Source organism: Lepidochelys kempii, chromosome 9, assembly GCF_965140265.1.
Source record: "Lepidochelys kempii isolate rLepKem1 chromosome 9, rLepKem1.hap2, whole genome shotgun sequence".
Taxonomy (NCBI): domain Eukaryota; kingdom Metazoa; phylum Chordata; order Testudines; family Cheloniidae; genus Lepidochelys; species Lepidochelys kempii.
In genome coordinates, this window is record NC_133264.1 from 44,860,846 (window position 1) to 44,882,034 (window position 21,189).

Consider the following 21,189-nt stretch of genomic DNA (forward strand, 5'->3'; position numbering starts at 1 on the left):
TTATTGGTTTTGACAAAAGAATTAAAAAAACTAAAAAAAAAAAAAACAACCAAAACCAAAAACAAACAAACAAACAAAAAAAACCACCCCAAAACCCACCAACAAAGCTTTTCAGAAAAGTTTTCAGTTTTGGAAAAAAGTCTCTTTTTCATCAAAAAATGCTGTAAATGAAAAACTTCAGCCAACTTTACTTATCTGGTTCTTGTTCCCTCTTGGCTGGACTTCTGGGCTCCTCTGGTGTCCCATGATATGCTAAAGCAAGAAGACACACTGAATGTATTAATCTGTTCCATCACTTGCCTGACAGCTTGACTAAGACTGGGACTCTAGGATTTAGTGATTTACTGCTCAACTAGTTCCATGCTCAAAATTCATCCAAGTATCTATCATTCCTGCATTATCCTATGGGTGGATGTAGCCTCCCAATTCAGCGGGTGCACGTCTCCTCTTGCCTTGCTAAAGGGGAACCAACCACCTGCAGCAGTAGCCTATGCCCTGACAGAGCACCCCTAATCCCAGCCCAGTGGGGAGGGGAGGGCCCGGGGAAGGAGAGATTGAACCTGCCCTGCACTCACTCCACAGCTGTGCCTTCTGTCCTGTGAAGCTAGACCCAGCTCCTTACTCCAGGTGTTGTGCCTAGTGCACAGAGCCACAACACCACTCACTCAAATTTGGCCCGGCCAGCTCTCCATCATGATGGAGGGGCAGCTGGGCCAAGCGTGAGATGGGAGCCCCATGGAAATGCACCCTCTGCACATTGGTTAATCCAGGACTGATTTCTGTGGGTGCAATTGTACTATGGACCCTCAGTAAAGCTGCCAGTGTATTATCTCCTGTGTGACTCTGAAAAGGAAAAAAGACTTGGGGTTTCTATGTATCTAGAAGATAGTGTAGTGTGAATACTTCCTTTTGGAGGGGTTGAGGGGTAGTTCTTTTGGCAGTCCTTTAATAAATGATGATTTGAAACCAATACCACTATTTATAGTGAAATAATAACACTGTGTGTGTGTATCTATATATACAATTATTGGTATCACCATAGCACGTGTGAGCCCCAGTCATGGACCAGGACCCCCCTGTGCTAGCTGCTGTACAAACACAGAACCAAAAGATGGTCCCTGCCCCAAGGAGCTTGTAATCTGGGTATAAACCAGGAGACAATAGGTGAGTATAGGCAGATGAGGGAACACAATGAAACAACAATATTTGTGTGTAAACTCTTCAAGTACTTTGCAAAATATTAAGCTTCAACAGCCATGAAAGTTAGGTATTATACTCATGTTACCAATGGAGAAACTGAGGCACAGACAGGTTAACTAACTTGCTCAAGATCTAATGGCATGTTAGTGGTAGGGTTGGGAATAGAATCTACAAGTTCCAATTCTTTTCTTTACTTCCTTTTGTAGATTTATCATCATTCTTCAGATATTTGAGTTAAGTGTCTCTTATCCAAGGGTATGAGTCTACAGTGAAGGAGGACAGCTGAATAAGAATTTAAAGATTGTATCACAATGAAACTAAACAGCTATTCCATGGCCCAGCCCCGCAGCTTCATAATAGCAAAATGTAAAGTGAGGAATCTATAAAGTGTAAAAATACTGGGGGTAACCCTTTATTGAGATTTTCTTGTGCTTTATGGGCCAGCTCTTCAGTTCACCCAGTTCCACTGATTTATTTAGATTTATAAAAATGCTAAAAAAAGCATTTAGGGGGCGTGGAGGGAGTGCCACACAGCTCCACTCTGCTCCCAGCTCTGCTCCGGCTCTGCTCCCAGCCACGGTCCCAGCTCCCAGCCCTGTGCCCGGCACGCCCCATGCCCCCAGCCATGGCCCCTGACTTGGCCATGGCTCTGTTCCCGGGCCAAGACCCACACCCAGCTGAGGCCCCAACCTCAGCACCCTTACCCCTGTCCGTGCCCCCCCAAGAACTGCAGCCCTGCTCCCAGTCCCAGTTCGGGTGTGGGGGACATGACCCTGAAAAGTGTGGGGACCACTGCTTTAGACACTGTAGATATAGTTTAAAAATCCCTCCTAAGTGCAGCCATTTAAGATAACCTACCTTAGCTCTCCCTCAGAGAGTTCCTTATCCCTACAACTGCAGTTCTCCACCCCCAGCCCCCATTTTCAGATAGCTGAAGGGAAAAAAAAAAGAGATAAGACACAGTTTACCTTGAAGATCATCAGATATGTGCTATTTGACACTGTCCATTGACTTTGAGAGAGCTATGCCAATTTATATCAACTGAGAATCTAGCTCCATATATCTCGTTTATTCAAATGCTTCTTCACATTGAAACTAAAAATGAAATATTGCTGATGTACAGCATCTATTACCTAATGAGGGGCAGCAGTACCCATCAGCTGGTATTTTTGAATATGTGAGTATAAAGTAAACATGTTATAGATGGCAGCTCAGGTATTAGCATTTAAAATGATAAATTGTATAATTGTAAAAGTGAGAATTTCGGTCTGACAACAGAAGTTTCACACTGACAGCACTCACTGCCAGTGGATGGGACCTTGTATCCATAAAGTGCATCTTTCATTTTGGATAAGTAGATCCGGATAATAATAAAGGGCCAGTTTCAGGATGGAGAGAGGTCTTCCCCATCACTTGTAATCTTCTCACATTCAGAAGCATCTTAAGTCTTTTCTAAGCATGTCGATATTGCCTGAAATTCACAGAACCTTCCCCCCTCCACAGCCTTTGTTTGTGTTAACAGGATGAGAAAGTGCAAGGCTTCCTGTTATGTGTGTGTGACAGCTGTAGATAAGCGGAGAGCCCTGGACAGGAAATCCGCTTAACTTCGGCAGTGTAACTCATCTGAAGCTTAGGAACTCTTTTAGAGCGAAGCCCCAACGGAATGACACGGTGCTGGTTTAAACATGGGGGACATGGTGGAGAAAAGTTCTGAAGAACCTTTGGTCTCTTTGGACAATGAGTGCTCCAGGAAGATGGGGGAACTTGTGGAAGTCTCAAGTGGTGACAAGGTTAAGTTTGATGACACTGGGCTCTCTATGGTGCTTCAGAATGGCCTGGAGAACCTCAGGCTGGAAAACTCTCTTACAGACGTCATCCTGTGTGTGGACAGCATGGAATTCTCTTGCCACCGTGTGGTCCTTGCTGCAGCAAGCAATTATTTCAGGTAAGGCAGTTTTAAAAACAAAAGCCTTTTTCACTCAATACATTTAGGCTGGGAATTTCCAAGGAGCCTAACGTTGGGTGCCCAGCTCCTACTGACTTTCAGTGGGTTTTGGACCCCTAACTCCTTTACCTCCTTTGATAGTTGGAGCCTTAAACTAGGAAAGCAACAGTGTCAAACATTGGATTTTTATGTATCAACATTTGTCACGTGTACTTGAGACAGACAGACGGAAAGAAAACAGTTGGCAGGTGAAGCGATGGAAAAATAAAATCAGCCATATATTCTGACCATTGTTGGTGGTTACCCCTCATTGAATGTGGCCATGTATCAGGCAAAGAGGAAGATTCACTGCGATCATGGGGTAGTTTTATTTTAGTGTGACTTCATTTCTGGAAGTTGTCTTTTCCCCCCACCCCACTATTACTATGCAGTAGAGCACACATTCTGTAAACCCATTGAGAAGGAAAGAAGATGTGTGTCCTATATCCTGTCTTTTCCAGGATTACTGTAAAATCAATTGAGAGATGGAAACCCCCTATGTGGAAGAATTTTTAAAAAAACAAAGACTCCACCTTTAGTTCTTTTAAAACCACAGTGAACTGCCCACTTTACGCTACTCACTGAAAGAAACAAATTTGAGACCTGTGGAGAAACATAGTATTGGATATCACACCTTTTCCATCATCATTTAGACCTTCACATTTGCATGACTGAGAATTTTTTTTTTTAAACTGTTGAGATGGCCTCTTGACTGACTACAATGGAAACTGGAGGGAAACAAATCTACGATCATTTGTGATATGAGTAGGAAGTGCCAGTTTCATGGAGGCTTAGTAAATTTTACTCACAGAGATCATAACAGAAGTGCTATTTTAGGGATCTGATACTAAAGCTAATACAAAATAATATTTACATGTGAAACTCATGCAGCTAAAAGCAGTGCCCCAGTGTTTCTCACAGTAGGGCCATATGGAAAAGGGAAAATAAACAAAGAATTAAAATATGAATTAAAATAATGTAACTGAAAAAATGGTTAACTGTTAAGAAGTATTATGTGTTATCGGGGGACAACAGATCCCTCCAGCCAGAGGGATCCCCAGTGCAACACGAGCGGCTGTCAGCATAGAACACAGCTGATTGCTGTCAACCAGTCACCTGCTGTTGGCCAAGGACTCTGGGAGGATGAAATGCCCCTTGGGTCTATGATGCCCCCTCACCCCTTTGGGACATTTCACAAGATGACCCAATGAAAAGAGGGTGGATACTGACTGGGTGCTGTCATGTTAAGAGCAGAGACAAATACCCAAAGAAACTAAAAGCCCATGAGGCCTTTGTTGATGTATCTCACAAGGGTTCATTGGATGTTGAATGTCTGCAGGGAACAAATAGATCCCAGAATTATTCCTATGCTGGGATTTCACTGATTTGTCATGCTGAATTGGGGTCTTTAGGTCTGTACAGGGCCTAGCACATTTTGGGTGCTAACATAATATAAATAATTAATGCTAAATTCACACTTTAAACAGGAGTTGAGCAGAGGCCAGGCAGAGGTATCAACCTTCAGTCCTTCCTCAGTTATTATTGAAGAGCATACATAACATAATGCTTCTGATGGAGTCCTGTATCCTGAAACATGCCTTAATTCTGCACTACTGCTGCGCAAAGTTAATGATGCAAAGAGGGCACCAAATCAGAAGAGTAGCATTTTACACCTGATTTGCACGTGGTAGTGAAGAAAGAGGTCCACAGAGGTTAAGGTCAACATTTTCAGAAGCACTCAGTAGTTGGGGGAGCCCAAAATTTGCCAAGGTTTTTGAACATGGGTGCTTAATCTTACACTTGCAAATCCAAATTTAGGCACCTAAGTGGTTTGATATTCAAAATTGCTGGGCAGACTGCAGTTCCCATTTCCTGGGTATTTAAATTTGGACTTGGAAGCTTTACTTTAGACATCCATTTTTGACAATTTGAGTCCGAAGCAGTGGCGTGCTGTCCATGTCTGTCAGGTATGCCCTGCATTCCCAGTCAGGAGTGCATTCTCTAGCTGGTAGCCTGCAGGATGTTTCTGTCTGGCCCCATGGAGGACACCATTTTGTAGAACAAAATGGCATCCTTTGCATCACATGACCTAGCACGCACCGTATTCGCGTGAGGCCATGCCACATGGAGGATGCCATTTTGGACAGCCTCAGGCATGCAAGTGAGTTGCTGCATGCCTTCCTGTAACTGTCACAGCATGTCACTAGTCCTACGGCTTCATTTACTTCTGAGAGGGGCTCAGCACCTCTGGAAGTCAGGCCTCTGATGGCTCACTGGGTTGGGCACCAGAAAAGAGAGGCATCCTTCCTTAGTGGCCACTTCTGAAAATTTGGTGTTAAGTGACTTGGCCAAGGACACAGAAAATCAGGACCATGGTGGGGGTTAGAATCCAGGTGTTCTGATTTTAAATCATGTGCTCAATCAATGAAAGTGCCGCTTCTCCTGCATATGTACATCTGCGGTATCTATACATGCACACAGATATACAAATACCTACAATCATGCCCCCCCTGCCATGTAATTATGAGGCAAATCCTGAGGTATAAGTTAGCCCTTCAATCCCACAGAGGGGAGTTCTGCACCAGCCTGATCCATGCTGAAGAGCCTGAAGACGATGGTATGGAAGGGGGTGAGGAGCAGGAGCTCCGCAGCTGGAACCTCCAAAGCAGACAGGAATCTCAAACTATCTATGGATCCTGAACTTCCTCTCTTCATCCCTACCCAGGCCCAGTGGAAGTTACTGCCCTGGGGCTACAATGGACCCTGCAAGTGAGGGGGAGGCAGAGTTGCCTGGGAATATGTCTCCCTTCCTGTCAGTCAAGCAGGGAGAGACTGGCCACAGTAGGAGTGCTGTAGGAAAGGCCAGCAGTCCTTTAGTTACATCCCTTTCTCCCCGCCCCCTCCCCCTCCGGCCATGACTTTCAGGGAGGAGTGATGTGGTTTTGCCCAGTGCCTTTCAGCTCAGGGGCTCAGCACACATCACACACAGTGAACAAGTCTCCTGCCCACCTCCCTCATGAGGCAGATGGGGGAAGTATTATCACCTCCATTTTAAAGATTAGAAAGGTGCAGCAACTTGTCCAAGATCAGCGAGTCAGTGTCACAGCTGGGGCAAGAATCCAAAAGCAAGATCCTGAACTCACCTATGGGAGTGGAAAGCCACTGTAACTCCACTGAGTTACTCCAGTTTCATTATGATGATGTACGTGAGATCAGAGCTGTGTCTCCCCTGACTATCAGGGCCATGAACTTACCACAAGACCGCAGTCACAGATCTATGAGATAAAGGAGTGAGGGCACAGAACAGCTGCATCCAAGGACAACAGCCAGTTTCTCACTCACATGAGAAGCATTTCCACCACCCACACGTGCAGTATGTGCCCCTTAATTCTTTACCTTTTTGTACAGAACTCCTCTCTCTGTAGTGTGTGCTGGGTGCTTTTGTTCTCAAATGCCTGCCTGCTTGGAACACCCCAGATTTAGTCTCACCAGAGTGCAGCACCCTGCTATAGAATGACAGAGTGAAAAATATAGATGTAATGAGAGCCTAATTCCAGCTCCTGTTGACATTAATGGCTGTTTTGCCATTGACTTCAATGGGAGAAAGATTGGACCATAGTAGAAATCAGTGAACAGAAAAATGCTAAATAGCTGTGATGTCGGTGCAGTGAAAATGAGAACGTGGCCATTCCTTACAATATCATATCTGCCCAAGCCTTCTGCTCAAAGGCTGTGTCTTCCCTGCCATACACAGCAGAATAACTAACGTGGGTTGACTACCTTGCTGTAAAATCCCAGTGGAGACAAGGTGCTAGTCATTTTTACTGCAATGTATCTAGGAGAGGTCAACAGCATAGTCCCTGCCTGTGGCTCACCTCACCTAGGTACTTTGAGGTAAAAACTACAGCGCCTTGTCTCCACTAGGGTTTTACAGAGCGATAGATAATCTATGTTCGTTATGCCCCTGGAAACATACACCTTTTCTGGCTTGAAGACTTTGGCCCGCAAGACAATTATTCACTTCTCATGACACACTGTCCTCCTAACATTGCACTGTCTGTAGTCCTCACTTATCTAGAAAGATTTGGCATTCAGGGTTAACAGCAGATAGAATTACATTTGAGACTCACACATGTTTTCCTCTGGCTCTAGGCAAAAGCAGGCTCTGGTACTTCTAATCTTACTGCATCTTCATATCTTCTACTTATTGCATCTTCTTTGGAATCTGGCACATGGCCTCTAAATGATATCTGAACTCAGTGATCAAGATCAGGATAATCAGCAGGTATTTAAGGTCCATAAACCAGAATTACACGGGAGTGAGAAACCATTCACTGGTAGTAAATTCACCCTACAGAAGAAAATTGCTGGAGGAGAGGCTCAAAAATAAAAGATGGATTAAAAAATTAAAGGAAGATAAATGTATCATCAAACAGCGATGAGGAAGCAAAGCGCATCTAGATGGCTCTTAGGTAATTCTGTGGCTTATATCCCTCACAAAATACTCTAAGGATTGAGATTGTACAAGTGTCTTTCCCTTCAAACCTAACATCAGTGACCTAAGGAAATTGCCATTTAAGGCAATACTAATAGCCAAGCCAGCCACAATTCAGATTCATTACTGTCCACATACCCTTATATCCAAACACACAGACCTCTCAACTCCACAACAAACTCCATGATTGTTACTCCCGGGGGGGGGTAACAGTATATGTGTTTGGAACTATATGATGGGAAGTTAGAGTGAGGCAGAGTTATCAATGAGACTGGGGTTTAGTGCTGGAGAGTGAGGCTGATTACAGCAGCTATCAATGGGGCTCCCACCTGACACCTGCTGCCCACTGAGTCCACACCTCTAGTGAAGAGGCCAGTTCACTGGCCCAATGACAAACCTGCTTCCTTAGTTCCATGGGCCCACCTCCATTCCCCAGCCCTTTAACTCGTTGCCTGTCCCTCTCCCAGGGATGGAAGATGACGAAGTTCCTTGTGTCCTCTCCTCCTTCTGGACCAGGCACAATTTAGCCCTTGATGTTTGTGAAGTGTTTTGGTGAGCGTAGATAAAGAATTATCATCATTACCATTATGATTTAACAGATCTATTCTGCCCATTTCATTTCATCTTCTGATGCACTGGCAGGCCATTATTTTAAGAAGTTTACTCCTGAATCAAGTGTCTATTTAAAAAAGCTTCAGTCTATTTCTGCAGACTGTATGTTTCATTTTACAGAATAGAGAGTGTGACCCTTTAGCAGCTCTATGCTTTTATCATCAGATATTCTCTGAACTGGGCTCCATTGTATAATAACCAGGCAAATATATATTTTAAAATCTAGCACTACAATGGTATGAAAATAATTGACAAAGAATTTTCTTTGTAGTTTTGCTACAATATTAATTGTGTACATACAAAGCAATCAGAAGAATCCTGCATTGATAGAACATATTGATACTGGTAGGTTCAAACCTGGTAGCTATATTTTTTTCAGAATGCGTGATCCTTCTTGGGTAACCAATGAACAGCTGTTGTTTCAGGGCCATGTTCTGCAATGATTTAAAAGAGAAGTATGAAGAAAAAATCATCATTCAAGGAGTTGATGCAACAACCATGCAGATGCTGTTGGACTACACTTACACAAGCCAGGTGCTGATCACAAAGCAAAACGTACAGAAAGTCTTAGAAGCTGCCAGCCTTTTTCAGGTTAGTGAAAAAGCACCTTCAGCACATGGACTAATGGAAACACATTGTTTCAGTCATTGCTTCCAGGATGCTACAATTCAGCACACATGATCAAAGCGCTACACACTTCTTTGATTTGTCACACCCGTTAGAGATCTTCGGCTTTCATATTATTTATTTGTATTACGGTCGCATCTAGGAGCCCCAGCCATGGACCAGGACCATTGTGCTGGGCTCTGTACTAATGGACCATTTTGCTGCCTGAAAGCTCATGGTATTATACCCTTAGTGCAGAGGTGGGCAAACTACGGCCCGTGGGCCCTGAGCTCCTGGCCCAGGAGGCTCACCTGCGGCGCCTCCCTCACTGTCCCCCCTTCCCCGCAGCCTCAGTGTCCTGGCGCCGGTGCAACGCTCTGGGCGGCCGGGCAGTGCAGTTGCAGAGCCGCAGCCTGACCCGGTGCTCTGGGTGGTGTGGGTGTAGTGTCGCCAGCCACCCACCGGTGCTCCAGGCAGCGTGGTAAGGGGGTAGGGTGGATAGAGGGCAGGGGAGTTCGAGGGGGTGGTCAGGGGGCAGGGGTGTGGATAGGGGTCGGAGTGGTCAGAGGGCAGGGAACAGGGGGGTTGGGCGGGCAGGGGTCCCGGGGGGCAGTCAGGAAGGAGAGGGGGGGTTGGATGGGGCGGCAGGGGGCAATCGAGGCAGGGGTTCCGGGGGCGGTCAGGGGACAGCGAGAAGGTGTGGTTGGATGGGGCAAGGGTCCCGGGGGGCAAGTCAGGAATGAGAGGACGTTGGATGGGGCGGCAGGGGGCAGGCACGGGTGGGGGGTCCAGGAGTGGTCAGGGGAAAGGGAGCAGGGGGTGATGGATGGGGTAGGAGATCCTGGGGGCCGTCAGGGGACAGGTGGAGTTGGATGGGGCAGGAGTCCCAGGGGAGCCGTCAGGGCATGAGAAGCGGCCAGTGGGTGGGGGGCGGGGGGGAGGAGAGTGTCAGATAGCAGGCGGGGGTCGGGCCACGCCTGGCTGTATGGGGAGACACAGCCTCCCCTAACTGGCTCTCCATACAACTTTGGAAACCCGATGTGTGGTCAGGCCAAAAAGTTTGCCCTGCCTTAGTGGGACTACATTCTAATCATGATGCAGATGGATCTATAAATGGGCTGCATTATTCACAGCAGGTCAGTCTAGATGATCAAAATGGTCCCTTCTGTCCTTAAAACCTATGAATCTCACAAATGTGTCCTGAGATTAACCAATTACCTTTAGAATAATAGGAGCTGGTATTTACTCTGGAGAGGTGTGCTTGTTAGGAAAGTACCTCCACACAGCAAAAGGTAATTTAATTTCAGTAAAAGGCAATTTTTACTTCTCATCCCTCTCTCTCTTCCCCGCAACCCCATGGCCTGAGTGGAATGGCCCATAGATGTTTTCAGCATTCCAGTATTGCAAACCCCAAGCATTACAAACTCAGAACATTTTAAAAAAAATTCTGGGCTATTTTTATTCTTCTTCTGTTTTTTTGATCTCTCAGGGTCAGTTTTCAGGCTTTACTCTGAAACCTTGAGGACACTTTTTTTTTAAATGAAAGTTTAAGGGGCTTTAAGTAAAACACCAAATATCCTGAGACTTGTGGTAAAATCCTGAGAATTGACAACGCTGTAATATCCTCAGTTCCAAACTAGAATGTTTAACGGACAGTATCAGTCCTGGCACTGGCCTTTAGAAGAAATTCTGCTACATCCTGCAAACCTGCTGCAGCATTAATGTACACTGATGGGCGCTGGACTGGAGAATACTCCAGTTCTGTATAAGAGTTAACACAATGTGTTGCTTTTGTCTCTCTTTTGGTATTGTCCCAGCCCCCCAACAGCCTCTTCGCCCTCCAAGTCTGTCCCAGGCCCTACCCCTTATCTCACCGCAATGTACAGGACTATGAGCAGCTGGTAGTTTTATCTGCGTGTTGCTGTCAGAGCCTCGGCTGCCCCTCTGTGCTGTGATAGAAAGCTCCTCGTCACCCAATCTCCCTGAGCATTGATCTTAGGGCCCCTGCCAGCCTCTCCCTGCCCCTCACTGTACCCAGCAGGCATCACACCTCTCTGTTAGAAGGGCTGGGAGCAGGTGTCCTTTCTGCTCCCAACAGAACAGAACAGGGAGCTGTCAGAGAAGCTGCTGCTGTGCAGAAGCAAAGAAAACAACCTTATCTCCGAGGGCAGAGGTGGCTGAGGGTGGTCCTCCTGATTACCCTGGGTACCCACTTAGCCTTGGGGAACTACAGTGTCCCCAAGAAGGTGGAAATTGATGTTTTGTGGGATTTTTCTTTTAAATTAAGGCTTAAGTGAAGGTGCAAAATCCAGATGGCAGGGTTTGGAGCAATGGGGAGCAGGCAATCCTGGTTGAAATAATTTTGACCTGTTGAAGATTTACAGTTTTCTCCATTCCTTGTGTGTGATTTGCTTTCCCTATATGCACCACACACTTCTGCAACCTTCTGTCAATAGATGCAACCACACTGTATAATTAACAGTGCTCTCCACCCACACATGAGCCTTTTAGGCCCAAAATATAGACCATCCTATTGACATCACTTTTGTGCACTTGTGTGCATATCTACGTTACACTTAATAGGCTATGTATAAATAGACTGAGCATAGTTCAGTGGTTAGCCCACAGGCTGGGGAGTCAGGAGTTCTAGGTTCTTTCCCAGCCATATGAGTGACTTGATGAGTAATCTTGGGCAAGTCACTCATCTTCTTTGTACCTCGGTTTCTCCCATCTGTAAAATGGCGATAATACTTACCTGCCCGTTGGGAGGTAGAAAGCAGGGGAGGCTGTGAGGGTTAATCAGTATTTGCAAAGTGCTTTGAGATCTTTGGAGGAAAGCACTACTGTAAGTGGAAAGTATTAGTATTAATAGACAGTGATAGGCCAATGGAGAAATTCAATAGCCCTGGGACAGACAAGGTAACACTGAAACTATAGACCTCTAGAGTGGCGTCATGGCACACTGCTGACATTTTTAGAACAAAAGCTGTAGCAACAACCACAGTATTTTGATTTTTAATGTAGCCCTGTTCATTAGTCAGTTGCGTTTCTCCAATCTCTTGACCACATGTAAATGCAAAACAGGAACCAGATATCTGTGACCAATGCCTGTAATTTTTCAACTTTAGTAAACAGTCTACATATGTCAACAGGATACAGGTCTGCCCAGAAAATTCTGCCCTGATTACTTAAACAAATCTAAATACGATGCCATTTAAAGGTGGGTTTACTGTGTTTCACTTCTCTTTCTCTTTCAATTACAGTTATAAAACGCTCCCTACAATGGAGAACAATAAAGTTAAAATGGCCAATCTATTGCCATTAAATAGAAAAAAAATGAGGACACTACTTTGAATTATTCATAGTATCTCCTTTTATTTATCTTTTCTGCACTCATTCTTTATCAGAATGATGTTAAATACCAGGGTGCTACTTCCCTTTTAAATCAGCTAGGCAAGAAAAAGCAAAGCATGAGGGTTATTTGCAATCACTTGTGCTCAGAAAGGGTTGTCCATTTGTTGAGCTAATCACCTGGAGACTAATCTTGCTCACATCATAGTCAGTGGATACGGAGATTAACAGGATTGGGGCCCTAATGTAATGGTAATTAGCAAAATCAAAAGGCATCCGTCATAGCAGTTCTGATGCTTTATTTACTGAATCATCCTTTTGATTTAAAATGTCAACTAGAAAATCGTATTTCTGTCTGATGTTTTTTAAATCTGTTGAAATGACAACACTTAGAGGTTAGTGTTTTCCTCAGGGCGTCTACTCTGTGCCTTTGACAGCCCATTTTGTAAGTCAAGGTCACTGTTTTGCTGATGTTTAGTCTCGCTTCCTGTCTCATCCACCAGCAAGATGACATCATGCTCACTCGGGGCTGAGAAGGGAGTTCACAAGCTTGCTCTTCCACTGGCCTAGCAAGACCTCCCCCCCACTAGGACTATTAGACAAAAGTTTCCCTGCAAGGCAGCAATGGTGGGAGTACTAATATAGGCAGGGTGTTGGTGGCCACCTGCATTTCCACCCCCACGTCATCTAGACCTGCTCTGAGCCAAGGGCCTAGAAATGCCTGCAGCCCTGGGAAGCTCGACCACACTAACTCTCCAACAGGCGGAGAGGAACTGGTGGCAGCAATGGTGGGGAATCTCTCACAAAAGTCTAGTGTAAACACAGCCCAAGTGGAGGTTTTTGCCAGTAACAAAGCAGCAGAGCTGCTACTATTTCTGAGCTTAGGATCAGGAAGGTGACTCCTTCTCTTGGGACTGCTGCATGGAGCAACAGGAGCCAGGGAAGGTGGTGACTGGGAGAACCCCCTTCTTTACTTCCCAGACCTCTGCTTGTGGCTGGAGAGCAATGGAGACAGGGTGGAGCAGGGAGCCTTCTTTATTCCTGGATGGGGAGAGGAAGCAATTAAAATTTGGGGGTGGTGGGGGAGATGAGGAGACCCGCTCTTCTTCCCCCAGCCTCCTGCAAAGGGAGCAACCGGCATGTGGGGCTGGGGCAGCGCAAGACAAATGTTTCCACTCTCTAAGACTGTGAAGATTCTAGGAGGAACTCAGAGCTGGTCTACACTGAAAACGTACACTGAAAAATCCACCCCCCCCGAGAGTAGACAGCGCTCAGTTGATGGAAGAATTCTTCTGTCGACCTAGTTGCCACCTCTCAGGGAGGTGGATTCACTACAGCAGTGGGAGAACCCCTCCCGTCACTGTGGTGTCTACAGTGACGAACTGTAGCATTTTAGGTGTAGACATGCCTTCAGTGATGGTGGTGCTGCTGTTGATCAGGCAGGCACAAGTTGTGCTGGGGAAGGTGGAGGCCTGAGGAACATCTGCTAGGGTTGCTCTTTGGCCCCATCTATTTTTGCCTCCCTGAAAAGACCCTTCGGGACATCAGCAGGGGAGCAGAGAAACCCCCAACACTTTTTTTAAATTAAAAAAAAATTCAGGGCATATTATTTAATGGGCGATCTCTCGGAACCTGGGATTTACTCTTCAATTTGACAGTGTCCCTTTAAATTACAGTGATTCTTGCATGGTTAAAACAGAGCTGAAGCCAGGTAGGAGAGGAAGACCATATGAAAGTACTGCTGTAAAACAAACAGCAGTTTCAGAATAATGGGTCAGATGGTGGTAAATAAGAAAGTGTTATTTACTTCTTCATAACAGAGCAACTCGGGGTCACCAAATGAAATGAATAGGCAGCAGGTTAAAAACAAATAAAAGGAAGTATTTCTTCACACAACGCACAGTCAACCTGTGGAACTCTTTGCCAGAGGATGTTGTGACGGCCAAGACTATAACAGGGTTCAAAAAAGAACTAGATACATTTATAGATAGGTCCATCAATGGCTATTAGCCAGGATGGGCAGGGATGGTGTCCCTAGCCTCTGTTTGCCAGAAGCTGGGAATGGGTGACAGGGGATGGATCACTTGATGATAACCTGTCTGTTCATTCCTCTGGGGCACCTGGCATTTGCCACTGTCAGAGGACAGGATACTGGGCTAGATGGACCTTTAGTCGGACCCAATATGGCCATTCTTTATGTTTTTATGTACTCCATGGGTGTAACTGAGATCAGAATCAGTCCCACTGCAGACATTTTTTTAATGTCTCATGAAACACTGTCAAATAAAGTTCAAAGACTGTATGGCTTCCTCCACCCAGATCCTGGCTGTAGTCCGAAGGGACGTTTAATTTGATGGCCTCATCACCAAACCACCACAAAAGTGACAGAACTGGATCAGCACAGGATGTGTTACTCTCACAGGTCCATCTGCACCTCCCCGATTCAGAAGCCCAATTTATATCCTTCTCTTATGCCACTACCAATGCCTGGAGTTCTCTCCCTCTCCTTGTGAGCCAGTTGGTCACCTTCTGTCCATTTAAATCTCCCTTCAAACTCACTTCCTTTGGTAAGGCCTTACATACGTGATGGGCCTGGATTTTCAGAGGTGGTGAGCACCAGCAGTTCCCACCAGCTTTAACTGGCATTGTCTGCACTCAGCTCTTCAGAACACTAGTCCCTAAACACCAATTTTTGTATCTCATAGGTCCAAGCTGTATTGTCTGCGCCTGATTTAAATCATTAGCTGCTTACCAAGCATTCTCACCAAGTAAATAAACAATGATAAGGGCAGAAAGAATGGTCTAATGGATAGGGCCCTGGACTGGCACTCATGAGACTCAGGTTTAATTCCTGGGTGAGCCACAGACTCCCTGTGTGACTTGGGCAAGTCACTTAATCTACTCTGTGCCTCAGTTCCCCATCCACAATATAAATTGGAGTATACAATATAAATGTAGGGATAAATACTTCCCTACATCACAAAAGTGTTGTGGGAATAAACTCCACTCATGACTATTAGGTGCTCAAATTCTGTGGTGCTGAGGGCCATATATGCTACCTTTGATTATCCTCCTTAAAAGTCTCCTTTGTTATGATACCTACAAAAAAAACTGGACATTGGTTAGGCTGCTGGTGCGCTCCCTGAGACCGCTGCTTGTCCTACTGTATTGTCTCATTCTTTCCTTGTGCTCATCGGTCTGTCTGTATCTGGATATTATCTAGTGTTTTATACTCAGATTGTAAGCTCTTGAGGGCAAGGATCTCTCTTTGTTTTGTGTTTGTCCAGTGTCTATCACAAGGGGGGCCTGGCCCTTAACTGGGGCTCCTCCATGCTACCACAATACAAATATAAAATAACTGCACAGTACCTTACATGCCTCTTGTGTCTGTAGTTTCTGCGGATGGTGGATGCTTGTGCCAGTTTCCTCACCGAAGCCCTCCATCCGGAAAACTGTGTTGGGATTCTGAGGCTGGCCGACACTCATTCTCTGGAGAATCTGAAGCAGCAAGTCCAGAGCTACATTATCCAGAACTTCGCTCAAGTGCTGCACTGTGAGGAATTTCTGGAGATCCCCGGTGACGTTCTCTACAACACGCTAAAGAGCGATGACCTCTATGTCACTGAAGAGGCACAGGTTTTTGAGACTGTTATGAACTGGGTTCGATACAAAGAGTCTGAACGGTTTCATCTCCTACCCTACGTTCTTGAGAATGTCCGGCTACCGCTTCTGGACCCTTGGTATTTTGTAGAGACAGTTGAAGCCGATCAACTCATTAGACAGTGTCCTGATGTCTTCCCTCTGCTTCAAGAAGCAAGAATGTACCATCTGTCAGGCAATGAGGTAAGTAACAAATGAAAATACTTAGTAAACGGGAGTTGGGGGGAACTGAACCAATTCTAATTAAGGAATATTTCAGATTGGCAATCACAGAACTCAGTATGGATTTTGGAGGTGGAAAAAGATATTTACAAGATAGTTCACAAATTACTACTTCTGAAATATAAGATAATCACGATCAGTTACCGTGGAGATTTAACTGTGAAATCTGAGAGGTTTCCAGACAGCTTATTTTAACATAAAAGCATTTCAGAAAATGTTCATGAATCTCTGAAAGGAGAGAGAACCTCTCACACACAATTCTGTCCGATACCAAACTAAGGTTAATCAATATTCCTTGATGTGTTCCCTAGTAAAAAGGCAAATCAAAGGTATTACTTTGGACATTGCTTTCTTATTTAATATTGGTATCCCAATTAAAATAGTCATCTATAACATCAAATATTGCTAAGCATTCCAATGGATCACTTAGGGTAAGCAGTACCATACTTACATAAACAGTTATCTATGTCTACTTTCCCTGCTAAAATTTACTCTCTTTATAGTTGTACTGTTGAGCCTAAAGGTCCAATTGCCAATAAAATTTTTATGGGTTTGATGCAGCAGTTCCTGGCTGAAATGATCTGGTCTGGGTTATGCAGTAGGTCAGACTAGATGATAATAATGGTCCCCTCTGGCCTTAGAATGTAGGAGCTATTAAAATATAAGAGAGGAGGAACAGCCTGACTGGAAATACGTATGAGCTAGGTTTGTTAAAGCATTCCCTGTGTTCTTGAGAATGACCGTCTGCCGATGCCTTCGCTCATACCCTCTATCCAGACGGAATCTCTTGAGTATGTTATTCTTCACATCCCCTCCTAAATAACTGTTGTGTGATGTTATGGATGTAGGCTGACACGTGTGCTCCACCTCAAAGATGGCTTTGCTTAGTGTTGGGTGACGTGATTCCCTTTCGAAGCATGCTGTACGCTGCCTGTATACTTGGGATGGGGGCTGTATAAATCAAGTATGATTCTGGTAACTTTTTAAAAACCTGCTGCTGTCCGTGTATGTATTGTATATCCTTGTACTGATTAGAGTGTGTAGCACATCAGCTCAAGCAGTGCTAGCTGTCTTTATAGCACAAAAAAGGCTCAAGTGTAGGGCCGCTATTCAAATTTGCTCTGAAATGATCCTGCGCAGGGCCAGCTAGACAGAGGCATTCAAGAATTTCAGTGTGGGTGTGAGAAGATGCAGTGTCTACCTTTATTAGTTACCAGGGAACCTTTTAAGGAAAGGAAAAACCAGCTCTGAAAAACACAGGTTTGATCTCAGGGACAGAATCCTAAACAGAAGTCTGTATAGCCTATTCATTAGCACAGGATGTGACATACGCTTGTGCCTAACCTGCAAGCCACAGTCCCATACCCTGTTCCAGCCATGATCCCACCTCAGCCCAGGTGTAACAGGCAAAGGTGGAAAAGGAATTTCCTAATTGATCCCTCCCCAACTTGGAAAGTTACGCTTCAGTCCTATTTCCTGGCCCACAAAAAGGGGTCATCAGCTGTCAAAATTTCACAGTCAAGAATGAGAGAGACAGTGTGCTTGTGATTCCCCACAGCCTGAGGAGTGTCAGGAGAGGGCAGCAGGCTGTCAGAGGTCTGTCACAGGTGCAAAGATATTGGTGGAACCCTGTGTTTGGAGGGGAAGGGGCTAGATAGGCTCCCTGGCTAGGAGCCTGCATAGGGCATTGCAAAACACAGGCAGGCCCTGACTATAAAGGTGATTAGCAATTCAGGCCAGCCAGCAGGTGACCCAATGGCAGTGCCTTGTACTGCCTTGCTAGAGATCTGGGTTCAGTCTTCAGTCCCAGTGTCTGGCTGTCTGAGCCAGCAGTCGATGGCAGTGCTGTTGGGCCAGTGGGGTTGTGCAAAGAGAGTGGCACCCATCACTCAACAGGTATTTCCCTGGATGCTGAAGGGGCAGAATGTGTGTGCTCTTGAAAGTCCCGTCCAATGCTGATGGCTAAGATGAAGGACTGTGAGGCTGGCAGAGGGGTTAAAATAGGGATTATGAGGCATCCACAGAGCTCTGACTCAGATGCTGAGACTTGCTGACAGTTTAGTAAATTATACTGAGCAAACACAGAAAGGAATTTTACATCTGCAAGACCCTGCTTTTTAATTTAGATTGTTTATGCCAGTTTATAGAAACACACCGTAAATTAGTTTTAAAAGTCCAAGAAAAACATCGAGTGTTGTTTGACAGGGCAGAAATTTCAAATAAATGATAAATTCCTGTATGCTATAAAAAGCTTTCCTTGAAATTTCCACTGCATTCATTCCAATATGACTAATGGTGTATCTACTAGGAACAAAGGAAGTCATGCCACCTGCACTTCAGTGAGACGCAGCTAATCAATAACACCTCTCAACTTAGAATCGTGACTAACTCCCCTTGTAAATATTCTCCTAGGAACAGCAGAGAGCTTTGACGCTTTTATCGTTGACACAGGAACAGTTTACTAGAACCAGGATCACTCTGCAACTGCAACACAGCATTTTAGATTTGTGCACTGGCTGTAGAGAAGCAGAGTGGTTAGTGCTCTAGCCTAGGACTTGGGAGCCTTGGGTTCGATTCCCCGAACTGCAGCATACTTCCTGCGTGACCTTGGGCAAATCATTTGGTCTCTCTGTGCCCCAGTTCTCCACCTGTAAAATAAGAATAATAGTACACCCCTACCTCACAGAAGCGTTGAGAGAACAGATCCATTAAAGACTGGGAGGTGCTCAGGTATCACAGCAATAGGGACCATATAAATACCTAAGATAGGCACTGACTAATTTTTTCAGGTGGGTGGTCCACCCCTGCTCTGCCCTGATGTCCTGCCCCCACTCCACCCCAGGCCCCACCTTCTCTTCACCACTTCCTGACCCTGCTCTGTCCCCTCCCCTGAGGCCCCACCCACACGCCACCTCTTCCTGCCCTCTCCCCCCAAATCCTTCCAGTCCCTGAACAGCTGATAGGTGAGTCGCCAAACCGCTGTGGCTGGTGGGTGCTGAGCACCAACAAATTTTTTGCATGGGTGCTCCAGCTCTGGAGCACCCCCAGAGTCAGCACCTATGGATAGAGCACTGTGCTCCTGGGGCTGGCTAATACCGTGTGAGAGGAAGCTCTTTTCAATGTGCTATAGGCAAAATCTGGCCAAAGAACTGAACCAATGGGAGCTAAATTCGTGAGCTCCTCATGCCACAGGGTATAATGCTGTTTTTAACCACACATGTGACACACCCTGAGTATTCATTCTATATTGCTTGTGTCTAGATTATTTCAGAAAGAACCAAGCCCCGGATGCATGAGTTCCAGTCCGAGGTGTTTATGATCATAGGTGGTTGCACAAAAGATGAAAAATTTGTCGCAGAAGTAACTTGCCTGGATCCTTTGAGGCGGAGCCGTTTGGAGGTGGCAAAATTACCAATCACAGAACAGGAAATGGAGAGTGAGAATAAAAAATGGGTGGAGTTTGCATGTATTACGCTAAAAAATGAAGTCTACATATCAGGTAAGGAGCAAGATAATGCCAATGGAACTAAGAGAAGAGAACACAGGAGTCTTATAAACAAGGGAGGGGAAATAGGTACAGCTTTTATGAAGACCAGCAGCTCTCAACCTGTCCAGTCGACTGTACTCCTTTCAGGAGGCTGATTTGTCTTGTGTACCCCAAATTTCACCTCACTTAAAATATTATTTGCTTACAAAATCAGATATACAAATACAAAAGTGTCATAGCCATACTGTTACTGAAAATTTTCTCATTTTTACCATATTGGTATAAAATACATCAATTGGAATATAAACGTACTTACATTTCAGTGTAGAGTATATAGAGCAGTATAAACAAGTCATTGTATGTGTGAAATTTTAGTTTGTAGTGCCTTCCCTAGTGCTTTTTATGTAGCCTGTTGTAAAACTAGGCATATATCGAGATGAGTTAACGTAGCCCCTGGAAGACCTCTGCGTACCCCCAGGGGTACATGTGCCCTTGGTTGAGAACCAGGGATGTAGAACATATACTATGCTTTGTAAATTGACATAAACAGCTAGTGTTAGAGCATTTCAGGGATTGCCTTTGAAAGGGGCTCCTCACATACATTGCCGTGGTTGAGGGACAGGCTACTGAGAAGCACTGGGTTGAGTAGTGGCAGTGCTGAGCCTCTTAGAATATTAACATGGGTTCAGTTTTCAAACAAATGCAAAACGATATTTGACTGGATTGGTGTGCATGCCCAGTGTTGGCATACCAAAGTGTCAGGAATGATAGTTACAGAAAGGCCTCTTACAGCTGCATACGCAGCATACAATCAACAGTAGCTACCGCAAAGCTTTTCTGGAAGACCCCCAATAGGAGTTCTGCATGAATAAGCAACAGTTGATAGTTTGCAAACAGTAATGGTAATTGTGTTGCTTGGGATTGAAAATCCTATTTTCAGGAGCACTTCAATAGTGCAGAAGGTGGGACTCTAAAAAACAATCATTTACTGAAAGCAAAGTTAATTGCCATTACCGCCGTGAGGCCCAAGAGTCCTTGTACAAGGCAGCAGTGTGAATGTGTGATTGTGGATCACAGTTTGAATGGATTCAGAAGAGAAATGTAACTTCTATAAATACCTGCTCCATACTAACCCCTATGAAGACAAGGAAGACTCTGGCTTGCTTAGGGGATTGGCAATGGAATACAGAACCTTGTATTTCAAACTCACAAGTTCAAAGGCAGGTCAGCTTGGTAGTGACTCGTTACCAGCTGGCAGCTATTTTGATGACCTATTGGAAATGAATTTGGTGATCTCATTCCATTTCCTAGGGGAAAGGTGCCCACTGGCTCAAAGCCACCCTCACAACGGCCACATCCTAGTTGCCAGTCCAAGTGGAGAGGTTACAGAGTGAATGGAGGCTACAGGTTTCCACAATGTGAGATGAAGGGTGGGGCTGTGCGGGGAAAGTTGAGCAGCCAATGCCAATACTGTCCTGGTGCTGTGGGTAGGAGACATCATTCTGCAGAGTTCTCAATCAGGCAGCTTTCCCAAATGCAACCTTTACTTCAAAAATGAGTGAAGTAGAATGG

At 45.1% G+C, this 21,189-nt stretch overlaps 2 protein-coding genes across 8 annotated transcripts in view; one reads left to right on the forward strand and one right to left on the reverse strand.

Moving 5' to 3' along the window:
• Positions 1 to 21,189, reverse strand: part of KLHL24 (kelch like family member 24) — a 142,429-nt gene that overhangs the window by 74,725 nt on the left and 46,515 nt on the right. For 6 of the 7 annotated variants that reach the window (XM_073360080.1, XM_073360078.1, XM_073360076.1 and 3 more), the window contains exons 2-3: positions 15,618 to 16,052; positions 192 to 252 (exon numbers count right to left, since the gene is read on the reverse strand). The gene's annotated coding sequence lies outside the window, so the exon portion shown is untranslated. Of the gene's footprint in view, positions 1 to 191; positions 253 to 15,617; positions 16,060 to 21,189 lie in introns of those variants that run through there. The other variant, XM_073360075.1, reaches the window with a different exon arrangement.
• The window catches only part of KLHL6 (kelch like family member 6), a 31,510-nt gene continuing 13,135 nt past the window's right edge, over positions 2,815 to 21,189 (forward strand). The window contains exons 1-4 of the mRNA XM_073360072.1: positions 2,815 to 3,145; positions 8,717 to 8,882; positions 15,642 to 16,091; positions 19,392 to 19,629. Of these exons, the coding sequence (XP_073216173.1) occupies positions 2,886 to 3,145; positions 8,717 to 8,882; positions 15,642 to 16,091; positions 19,392 to 19,629 (1,114 nt within the window). The 5' untranslated portion in view covers positions 2,815 to 2,885. The remainder of the gene's footprint in view (positions 3,146 to 8,716; positions 8,883 to 15,641; positions 16,092 to 19,391; positions 19,630 to 21,189) is intronic.